At 41.6% G+C, this 11,821-nt stretch overlaps 1 protein-coding gene and 1 long non-coding RNA gene across 3 annotated transcripts in view; one reads left to right on the top strand and one right to left on the bottom strand.

The window, feature by feature from the left end:
* epcam (epithelial cell adhesion molecule) overlaps window positions 1-11,821 on the bottom strand; it is an 18,112-nt gene that overhangs the window by 2,130 nt on the left and 4,161 nt on the right. Inside the window, exons 1-7 of one of the 2 annotated variants that reach the window (XM_016473861.1) lie at window positions 1,713-1,818; window positions 1,528-1,597; window positions 1,136-1,237; window positions 668-926; window positions 451-522; window positions 306-369; window positions 124-222 (exon numbers count right to left, since the gene is read on the bottom strand). In XM_016473861.1, the coding sequence (XP_016329347.1) occupies window positions 124-222; window positions 306-369; window positions 451-522; window positions 668-926; window positions 1,136-1,237; window positions 1,528-1,585 (654 nt within the window). In that variant the 5' untranslated portion in view covers window positions 1,586-1,597; window positions 1,713-1,818. Of the gene's footprint in view, window positions 1-123; window positions 223-305; window positions 370-450; window positions 523-667; window positions 927-1,135; window positions 1,238-1,527; window positions 1,598-1,712; window positions 1,819-11,821 lie in introns of those variants that run through there. The other variant, XM_016473862.1, reaches the window with a different exon arrangement.
* Window positions 1,436-11,821, top strand: part of LOC107678559 (uncharacterized) — a 13,130-nt gene continuing 2,744 nt past the window's right edge. Inside the window, exons 1-2 of the long non-coding RNA XR_001632948.1 lie at window positions 1,436-1,446; window positions 4,073-4,078. This is a non-coding gene — a long non-coding RNA (uncharacterized LOC107678559). The remainder of the gene's footprint in view (window positions 1,447-4,072; window positions 4,079-11,821) is intronic.

The following is an 11,821-nucleotide window of genomic DNA, read 5'->3' as shown; positions in this document are numbered from 1 at the left end:
CTTCAAATGGTTTTTCGTCTTGAAAGAGGGGCTTAACTTTGATCTATGAGAGACAAATTAATTGTTACATATTAAGTTACAACATAACACCATATGAAGAGAAGAAACTGAACCGAGACTCACATCCTTCTCCATGTAGTAAGTCATGAGAGACAGGTCTGTAATACGTTCTTTCTCAGGCTTTTTGACATCCACAACAATGAGACGGCCATCTCTGTCATACTGGAAAAGAGGAGGTGGGTCATGTTTGGTTCTGTACCGCAAGTACCAAGTTGAGGGGTTAGATAACAATGGTAAATTCTTACCTTAACCTCAGATACAAATTTCTTATCCAACTTGTAACGTTCCAGCAAAGCATTCTCAATCCCACTGTAAAAGAGTAACATCAGTAAAGCAAAACTTCATATTTCACATGGTGCAGCAAGACCCTAGAAATCAATTGCAACATACGTCTTCAGTTTGGTAGCATCAAGAGGAACGGTTGCGTCATTTGCTTTATGCTTCAGTTCCAGGCGAACCCAACTAGAGAAGAAAACATGGCATTGTCAGAATTTACTAGTCTTGCTTCCTTCCACAAACAGCATTAATATTCCAACCACACTTCAAACTAGGTGTGTCGGTCAGAAGAACATCCTGTTAACAGCTCTGCTAATACAAACACACTCACTAGGTCTCCACGGGCTCACACTTGATGTTCTTGTCTCCCTTGTCACTTCTGCGCACACCAGCACTGTTGACGCACCAGCACACATCAGTGCCATTACACTGGATAGCCTTGAACTTTCCATCACTCTCACACTCTGGGTCATAGATGCCATCATTGTCCACAAAGGCAGTTTCTACAGGTTTCCCACTAATTGATCTTGTGGTCAGGTTGTTCCTGGCACGATACATCTCCGCTTTCATGAGGTAGCACTTGGGAATCACTGTGGGTAGGGAGAATTTTAGACACTTACTACAATTGATGGGATGATCGAAGCACCTTAAACCTGCCTGGTTTGTTGGTAGAAGCTGGAGGTCAGCTAGTTTAGGTGGAGTTACCAAAACTCCTCAAACCAGACTGGGAGACCAGTTAAGTCAGTCAAGAAAACAATTTACCAAATAAATTTAAGAGCACATATAAAAGAAAACTCACATTTTGTACAATCAAGCGGTTGCTTGTTTGTTGGAGAAAATTGAAGAGTGCACTGGCATGGGTCTCCATCACATTTGGCCCATTTCATACTGTTACAAGAACCTGTTGGATTTAAAACAAAAAAAAATCGTGAGAAAAGTGGACTTCGTTTTAAAAATACTACAACTTTATTAGGGAGATGGGTTTAAATTCAAACGCATAACCCAGTAGAAGTAGAGCTCCCCCCACCCCCCACATACTGAACCACACCCTGGATCTCATGGTTTTGTTTGCCTCCCAACTACCAAGTTAACAACAACTAGGATTAAACAGTTTGTCATAATTTAACCCGATATGGTTCACTTTGTAAGGTACGTTTAAACAGCTTATGTTTTAAAATAGTCGTTACTTACATTGTGATGCGACCACATCCACTAACGCCACAACAAACAAGGCGATCAAAACCTTCATCGTGGATAAGAACTGAAAAACAAAAGGAGTTTCGGCGTTATAAATCACTCCGTAAGAAGAACTGATGCGTTAGTCTGCAGAACCTTCGCGCAATTCAACTAGTCTTTAAACTCTAAAGTCTTCTTACCAAAGCTTTAAGGACAAAGTTATTCCGCTTTTTGTTGACTCTCGAATAGATCCCGCAGATATCTTCTCTTTCGCCGGCCGAACGACTTATCTAAACGCGCAACAGGTGTCGAATTATGTATACCTGTTTGAGTAGAGTGACGTCAGGTGTGTATGGGCGGAGTTAACTCTAAAACAGACTCTTTTTTTCCGCCCATGACCATATATGGCCACTTGACTCATCGAGCGTGAACGCAAAACTTCCTATCTCCATTTTGGAAATGTGAAGCACCAACCAGATTTTCGGTTGAAACTCCACACATGCAAACTCTGATACCTGCCAGGTGAAACTGCAGTATTTGCTGCAAGGTATATGACAAAGACTATAGAAACGAAACTTAATGGAAGGTGACTAGATTTAGGACAAGGCAAGTTTATTTATATAATATTTATATTGTACAAAATTCAGGATATCCCACATATGTAATTTCTATATACTACTTGCATTTCATTCACATTAGTGATTCAAATGCATACTTAATAAAGAGGGAGAGAGAGAGAGAGAAAAAAAACATGTAATACTTAATTTTAAAAATAGTTTAAGAACAAAAATGTTGAATAAAATATTAAGGACAGAAAAAGACAACAAAAGGATAAGAGTCTAATTAAAAAAAACAAAGAATTCTAAAATAATAAAAGTCTAATAAAATAAACAGAACTTGTAAGACTGTAAAAAAAAAAAGATTTACAAGACAACAAACCATTTTAAGAAAATAAAGTAATTTAAATGTACCTTATATATTACATTTAAATTTGATCATTGTTAATACATTTGACCATTTGGGGGGAGGGGGGGGTGATAGACATTTGTGAAAGTGACTTATGTTTTATCATTGTTAGGATGTTTTATGTTTATATGTGTTACCAATTGTATTTGCTGTTTGAATTATAATGGTTCCTACACTCTAAAAAATGCTGGGTTGTTTCAGCCCAACTTTGGGTCAAATATGGACTAACCCAACTTTTGAGTTAAAAATTTAATGTAAAAATTTAACCCAACGGTTGGGTTAGTCCATATTTGACCCAAAGTTGGGTTGAAACAACCCAGCATTTTTTAGAGTGTATCTGCTTACCATTTTCAATTAAAATGATTATAATGAAATGGGGGTTTGGGTGATGGCATATGACAATAATTGTTTACATTTGATTACCACAATAAATTCACACACAACCGCTAAAACACCATTCATTAATTTACATAAGCAGAGTTCTAAACCACTTGCATTTATAGTTGATGTGGGAAAATAATATGACATTTGAAGCCACATATTGTGCAAAAAAAGTTACCCCTCAAAAATGGGTTTCTCCTATTCATGTTTATTAATATATTAGCAACATAAACAGGTCATGCTAAAATATCTGTCTGTCAGAAGATAAGGGATAAAATGGCGATCACGATAATATGACAAATACACATACAGTGTTAATGGTCAGTAATGAGACATTCAGTGTTACAGGTAAAGTCATTCAAGACATTATCTCTCTCTCTCTCTCTCTCTCTCTCTCTCTCTCTCTCTGAATGTGTTCCTCAAAGAATGCAGCGAAAACCAGGTGAACAAGTTTGGACAAAAGTGGCCCAACCCCCAGCCATACTTTCTGAGCATTTCACAATCAGGATATTTTGATATGTTATCGATGTTTAGATTTTAAACAAAACTTGAAGCTTCTCAGGAAGCTTGTGCTGAATTTTCGAATGTGTCGAAAATGTAATCTTTGTCATGCCCACAGGTATTATGACCTCACGAGAAGCATAGCTCATGTCAAAGCTGAGCAGTTTGTAAAACGGACACACCCTTCCAGACTGATACCCACAACAACATCGAAACTGACGTCATACTCTCTGTAGTATCTCTAACAACATCTCGTAGACAACTTCATGTCTGGATTTATGCTTGTTTTGTTGTTCTTTATGTACCAGTGGCTTTGTGGATCTGAAACTTCAATTTATATATGTAGCGCTATGGTTGTAAAACCTCTTGGTGTAAAGATGTCTAAGTCTCAACTAAACAGACAGTGATGGGTAGCCAAGTACGGCGTCCCATACTCTGAATTTGGTATTGAGGGTGGAGGAGAGCGCTGTTCATTCACTCCCCCCATCTACAATCAAACTTTGGGCTACAAGTCCGACTCTTTAACCATTAGGCCACGACTGCCCATACCAGGAAATACACCAACACTGGAAATATATCTAGAGTCAAATTTACATTTGCAACCTATTTATCAAACTCTCCCTCATAATAAAAATAAATACAAAATATTAAGATGTCACACATTTTTTAATCAGTCTTCATTGCTTGTTTGAATGAAAATATGTTAAAGCAGACAACTGTGTTGATTCTTTATTTTTCCATATCTCCACTTGATGGCGCTCTTATTTGTTTTCCTGCAGTGTGTTATGTTTTGCGACTACACCCTGTTACATTTTTTAAATGTCCAAATGTCAAATGTTCTTCGTACCTCGCCTAATACATCTGAGATGATTTGACAGACTCCAGATCTTTTAATCCCGATAACTGATCTCTGGCTAATTTGGTTCTTCAAACAATTTAGCAGATTTGATTAAAATATCTGGATTAAGTTGTCTGAGATTACTTTGTGTTGTCATGTTCATTTGAAAGGGCAGATATATCGATGCTCAAAACCATGATCAGCAATGCAGTGATTGGCTGGCGGCAATACAGCAACGAAATTACATCATATAATTAATATCAAGGAAACAGCCTAACGCAGGGGTGTCCAAACTCGGTCCTGGAGGGCCGGTGTCCTGCAGAGTTTAGCTCCAACTTGCCTCAACACACCTGCCGGGAAGTTTCTAATATGCCTAGTAAGAACTTGATTAGCTGGTTCAGGTGTGTCTGATTAGGGTTGGAGCTAAACTCTGCAGGACACCGGCCCTCCAGGACCGAGTTTGGGCACCCCTGGCCTAACGAGTAAAATGACATAAAAGATCTAATTGATAAATAAAATGTGTAAGTTTTCTTTTTTTTTTGTACAGGTTTTGTATTTTCCAATGTCAAGATTTAAGAGTATTGCAATAACTTTAATTTTAAGGTGGATTTGTTATACGTGACAGCATTAATCAAAGTTTCTTAATCCATAAAATCCATCTTAAGACATAACGACTGTGTTTAAATCAACTGTGCATCATAAAAGCATTTTGAGATTTGAGAAGTGGCTATCCTGCCATAGGCTATCAAAGCCATCCGCATAATGTACGGCTCAGACAAACTGTACCCTACATAATGTGTGTATGACTGCAATAAAATTATGAGATAATTATTCCTTCACGAATAAATCTCGCAGTGAGTAAAATTGTCCATGTCTATTTTTATAGATTAAGCAACATTTTAATTAGGCTATTTTCAAAATAATTTTGAAAATAAGCCTTTATTTTTTTTATATATATATCGTTTTTCCTGCTTTAATAAGGTACACTTGTAAGAAAGTAGCAGTGGCTGGGAATTTCAGTAGCCTATCATCTTTACTTATAATGATACTATCTAACCCTGTTTACGTGAAATAAGCCGCTCCCGAGCAGGTTTGAGCTAACGGACCTGTTGCTATGACAGCAACTCCAGGATGAGCTTCGAAGAATTTAACAATCCAGCCAGAGCAGTGTAGAGTAGCGCTTGTTGTTTGTCATTTCTCCGATCACAAATGCAGACATGGTTTTATGTTTACTCGGGGCGATGCAACGAAACGTGAAAAAAAGACAGTATAAGTCATTATAATCCGTAATTATTTAACCCTGTTTACGTGAAATAAGCCGCTCCCGAGCAGGTTTGAGCTAACGGACCTGTTGCTATGACAGCAACTCCAGGATGAGCTTCGAAGAATTTAACAATCCAGCCAGGATCACATCAAATCGTCGACAATAGACTCTATGCACGAACGCTGCTGACGTATTTCCGGTAGAATCTCAGCCAGCGTATTTACTTCCACTTACCGCATTCTATAGCAAAGTATACTAGCAGCAAAACTCTTTCATATGTTTCATTTGACAGCGATTTATAATTTAAGTATTATATATAGTATTATATAGTTAGGCATTATAGTAATGGCTTGCAGAAAGTTTAAAGGGGTCATATGATGCGATTTAAATTTTTCCTTCTTTGTAAAAATCGACGCATTTCAGAAAGGCGGGGCATAGAGGAGAAACAATAATGTACAGTATGTGGAAAATAATGTGTTTTTTTAACATTAAATATAGAATTAAATATTGAATTCATATTTTTCTGCAATTAAAGTTTATTAGAACTATTAAATTCTCCTTTGTAGTTGCCCTAATGAAAATCTTATTCTTGAATCCAGAGTTAACCGTATAGTATTAGTAAACCTTTATAAAAGTGATTTATTGCCTTTACTTTACCCAATATTTAATAGGCTATAATTAGCTTATAATCATTTTTGTGACATTAATAATAAATATAATTAATGCCATATTTCTACAGTGTCAGTAACTGCATGTTAAACAGCCTAGGTGTGGTGCTGTGGATTAAATTGTTTATTTACAGTTTTGTACAGTTTACCTCTACACTTTAGTTTACATGGTCGGTGCTATTCAATCTGGTTTCCGCTAGCTTCACCACATGGACTTTACTGTTCAAATATAAGTGTCATGTGTGCAGAGCCGATCCTCCCTATATGCAAAATACGCAAGCTGCGTAGGGCCCCCGAAACACCAGGGGGCCCCCTTGCTCTCAAATATGATTTAATTTTCATTTCGTTTTTGAATTTGGCCAGTGGTTATGAAAACATGAATGACCATTTCTTTTAATGCGGTGCACTGTTGCCCTTTCTACGTAAAAATCAGTCAAACCATGTAACGTGAATGTCGTACAGTCTTGCTCGAGACTAAAAAACGAGTTGAAAGCATACCGAGCCACGGAAGGGACACTGTTTCTCAAGCGCTTTCCGCAAGCGCGATTCACCCCCTCCCCCCCACACCCGACACAGTTTTGCGTAGGGCCCCAAGAAGTCTAGGATCGGCACTGCATGTGTGTGTCGAATTCAAATGGGCAAGCGCTGCTTATCACTTCAATAGAGCGGCGAAAGTGTCGAGCTACAGTCGTGGTGGAGACACCGGTCCGGTGTGGTCCAGCTGTTCTTTTGTGCTGCGCGGTTTAATCACGTAACGTAGTGTCGTTTCATCACTTGGCTTTTAGTGTTTGTTTCCCATGCACTACAGTAAAGCCGAGACGATTAAAAGATGCATGCAACTCTAGTGTAAACAAGTACAAAGACATTTTTATCACTCATATCTTTTGGACTGAAATAGCACAGACACTAATATGTGGGCGTGGTGGGATTTCTGCAATCGGCACACTGGGAAAAGCTTGGGTGCTCCCGATGGCCAGTCAATTCTAGGTCTACTTTTCCTTTCCTCCACAGCCAATCACATCGGGCCCCCTCAATCCGCGGGCCCTGGGGCTTCAGCCCCGCCCAGCGCTTATGTTAACCCGGCCCTGCCTGCAGTGATACTGTGTCTGATATTTTCTGGCTACACCCTGTGTCACATTTTCAAATGTCCAGGATTGCAGTTCTAAAGTGTGACTTGTTCAGAGTTGCTACAGAATCAGCAGACTTTGCTGGTCATATGTTCTATTGTTAGTTGTCAGCAACTCTGATATTTCCCCAATTTAACCTCGTTATTTCTCTAGACCTAAAAAAATTTTATAAAAGATTTCACTCACCAGAATATAACCATCTCACATATAGATAAAGTGAAGTTTGTGTTACATAATCACTTGGGTTTATCGAATTATATTAAACGTTACCTTTATGTGTGTTACTGTTTTAATGTATTTCTAAATTATTTCTAGTCACCTTTAGTTGAAGATTTTTTTTCCTCACTGTTATTTCCTAGACAAATAGCTAATCTGGCTAGATAAAATGTCTAGATAAAATAGCTGGATAAAAACTTTTATTATTGCTATACACATAGGCTAATTTACATTGAATCTGTAGGAGTTTCTTAAGTTAACTGGTTAATATTTGTAAACGGGTCATTGAAAGACCACTAGATAGAACCATCCGATCATAGTTTAAACATTTTTCTTTATCTGAAGAATTGTAGGCTTAACAACCAAAACTCAATTAAAAGACAATATACTCACTCAGAATTCACACAATCTGGAAATAAGATGGAATCTAATTCTATGCTCTAAAATAACTTGTTAGGTCACTCTTGTTGCCCAACTCTCTTTTAATCTCTCTCTCTCTCTTTAATTTAAATGAATACATTCTCATTTGTTGGCAGCAACTTCCTATTTAGCCTTTCTGACCACAGATGTGGTTTAGAAGAGCTCATCTGTGGTATTGACATGTCACTAGTTTACTAAAGTTATGCTTAACAAAACAGAAGAAGCCTATGTGAAATACTTTGCCATTTCATTTTTTGTGTGAGAAATTAAACAAGAAAGTATAAATATATAGTTCATCATATCCTACCAGAAAAACTGCTAAGTGTTCTGTAGTTGTGATACTGAGATGCTTTTTCACTTTTTAAAAACTAAAAACAATGCTGGAACAGCTAGCAGTTACTTAGCTGAGGGAGCAACACACCCAATTCTCAATCGAGCAGCATGTTCCAATCAGGGCCATTTCTAGGCATAGGCGAGCTAGGCGGTCGCCTAGGGCGCCACCAGCTGAAGGGGCGCCAATGAGTGCACGTACTGGCACTTTTAGCAGGGTTGTGATAAAGAGTGGCACGGTCACCCTGAAATATGACTGCCGCCCCCACTGGATCCCCCAACATTATTGGGCTAGAGTACTGTCAATCTGACGATGCCTGTATGCCACTAGATCAGAGTGCTGTCAATTACTGCCTGATTGTTGCATGCAAAGTTTGCATTTGGAGCGCTCAACAACGCCATTAGATCAGTGGGCTCTGTCAGTGCTTTGGCAAGGTAACACTTTTTTTTGCCATGCAATAAAGCTAAGTTCAAAGGCCAATTAAAAATATTGGTACAGTAAATAAAGTGTATATTAAGTGTATATATACAAATATTTGTGGCAGATTTGTCCAAAAGATGTGCGTTTTTTGCGCCAATGCATTGTTAAAGGATCAGCGTGTCATGTCATATTCCCATATAAACTTTAACATCCAATTAAAAAATATTTGTATAGTAAAATTCGCTAATTCACGAGATCAGTACATCCTTTATTAGACCGCTTTGTCGAGTTAAATGCATCCTTACGGAGGTATAGGGATTTCGACTAGGGCGTCAAATTGGCTAGAAACGGCCCTGGTTCCAATGCAACAGCTAGCGGTAATTTACTTAGCTGAGGGAGCAACACACCCAGTTCTCAATCGAGAAGGGGGCTCGACCTACAGCATGTTCCAATGCTGGAATGGCTAGCAGTGTCAGGGTCTGGCGTCTGGTGTTCTCCCTCCCACCACCAGAGGTCGCCATCTCCCATTCTCCCGGACTCCTTTTCCGTCACCTTGACTCCACACACCTGTGCACACACTCACTCACACACAGCTGTGGCCCATCCTGAGGGCTATTTATGCGCCTTCCCCACGCCACTCTGGGCGGATTATTAATGATTGTGTGTAGTTGTACTACTGGTTGTGATTGTGGTATCGTGGACTGATGCAAGCCAGAAGTGGCCGTATTGCATCAGAGTCCATTTTCTGTTCAAGCCTGTCTCAGAGTCTTAGCTCTGTTTGTTTTCTGTTTTTTACCTTTGTTTTCCCTGGCAGTCAATAAAAGCCTGCATTTGGACCCAGACCCTTGCCTACACGGTGTGTTTTCCTAACCGCGCCGTGACAGAATAATCCGCCAAACATGGGTCCAGCAGGAAGGTTCCTCAATGTCCACCAGGGAGACCGGGGCATTGAGGAGTACGCCAGGGACTTCTTGGGAGCGGATCGCCAGTCGGCGACGGAGAGGATCTGCGCACTGGTCTGTTTCTGGGGTGGCCTAGCCGAGCCGTTCAGAGCCCTTATGCCAGTCTGGCACCCCGAGGAGGCACTGGAGGTCTACGTCAACCTGGCTCTGCAGTTGAGCGGCTCAGCCATCAGGATGGAGCTGGCTGCAGAGCCTGCTCACAGTTCTCCCGTGGCGGCCATCCCAGGGTCGTCAGAGACCTCGTCTGCTGCACCCAGTACCTCCCGCCCGTTCCTGAAGCATCGCGGGCTGGTACGCAGCATGCAGGAACCTCTACTGATGTCGGTGCGAGCGGCGTGGTCTGCTCGCAGAGTTCCCGAGGTGTCCGCTCGCAGTTCCCCGAGGCGGCGGTGCCCGCTCGCAGTTTCCCCGAGGCGGCGGTGCCCGCTCCCCAAGCTCCGGAAGCGGCGGTGGCCGCTCTCAGTTTCCCCGAGGCGGCAGTGCCCACTCACAAGGCTCCGGAAGCGGCGGTGTCCGCTCACAAGGTTCCAGAAGCAGCGGTGTCTGCTCACAAGGCTCTGGAAGCGGCGGTGTCCGCTCACAAAACTCCGAGCGGTACCCGCTCACGATGTTCCCGAGGCGGCGGTGTCCGCTCACAAAGCTCCGGAAGCAGCGGTGCCCGCTCACAAGTCTCCGGAAGCGGCAGTGTCCGCTCACAAGGCTCCAGAAGCGGCGGTGTCCGCTCTCAGTTTCCCCGAGACGGCGGTGCTCACTCACGATGTTCCCGAAGCGGCGGTGTCCGCTCACAAAGCTCCGGAAGCGGCGGTGTCCTCTCACAAGGCTCCGGAAGCGGCGGTGTCCGCTCTCAAGGCTCCGGAAGCGGCGGTGTGCAAAAGGCTCATTAATGCAGATGCACAGAGGCGCTCTTTTCTCTATCGCGGGGACTTTTATTTTAGCGGAATAAACTCGATTCCTTCTCCGGCTTTGGTGTTCTAACCGGCACACACGGATCAACTCCACCTACTTAGAAATGGCTAGCACCTTACAGTCCTTAGCCCCTGAGCTACAGGCGGTGTCCGCTCTCAGTTTCCCCGAGACGGCGGTGCTCACTCACGATGTTCCCGAAGCGGTGGTGTCCGCTCACAAAGCTCCGGAAGCGGCGGTGGCCGCTCTCAGTTTCGGTGCCCGCTCACGATGTTCCCGAAGCGGCGGTGCCCGCTCACGATGTTCCCGAAGCGGCGGTGCCCGCTCACGAGGTTCCCGAAGCGGCGGTGTCCACTCCCAGTGCCCCCGAGGCGGCGGTGTCCGCTCCCAGTGCCCCCGAGGCGGCGGAGCCCGCCATTGCCCGTTCCGGCAACTTTTACAGAACCAAAGGTGCAATATGCATCAGACACTTAGTAAAGGTACTGTGGGTGGTCTGTAGTCGTGCTTCCTGATGCTGAAACTTCTTATTGCAAAATGGGCAACATTAGTCTGGTGACAATCAAGCGTAGCGTTAGTTCTGGCAGGTCACGTTAGTCAAGCTCGCATCAGCTGACTCTCAGGACTAATTCTAAAATCCAAACTGTATGCTAATTGTCAATCATCTTTGACGATAGTGGTCCTGACAGAATTACCACCTAGAGGATAAAAATATGTCCAAAACCTTTTATAATTCTTAATAACTAGGCTCAAAGTTATGCTTCCAAGTTACAGGTTTTTGGTCTGATAATTTGAGCTATATTTAGCTTTCATTGTTTTAGACAATTCAACTGAATTTGAAATAGATAAAAACTAGATAGATTTGTTGATGTCTTTTTATTTTTTTGGAAAATATTTTGAAAAGCTTTAAAGTCACCATGAAATCAAAATGGAAAATTCTTATTTTTTAATGGAATACAGGTGCATCTCAATTAATTAGAATGTCATGGAAAAGTTCATTTATTTCAGTAATTCAACTCAAATTGTTCAGTCTGTGTGCATTGAATTTATTTAATACACGAGTTTCACAATTTGAGTTGAATTACTGAAATGAACTTTTCCACAACATTCTAATTTATTGAGACGCACCTGTACTGTAGTGTTTATTATAAATAATTTAACCGTGCACTTCATTATTTTTTTTAAATTCATGTGCCCTCGTAATCTTTAATCAAAAACGCTAAACTCCCCTCCCCCTTAAAACAACTCCTCTACTCTTCCGGTCACAAGCTATGGCGCAAGGGCGGAGCTATCTGGAACTGCCAGCAGCTGCAGC

Source organism: Sinocyclocheilus anshuiensis, unplaced genomic scaffold (genome assembly GCF_001515605.1).
Source record: "Sinocyclocheilus anshuiensis isolate Anshui unplaced genomic scaffold, SAMN03320099.WGS_v1.1 scaffold536, whole genome shotgun sequence".
NCBI classification, from domain to species: Eukaryota; Metazoa; Chordata; class Actinopteri; order Cypriniformes; family Cyprinidae; genus Sinocyclocheilus; species Sinocyclocheilus anshuiensis.
This window is presented reverse-complemented; position numbering and strand designations above follow the sequence as displayed.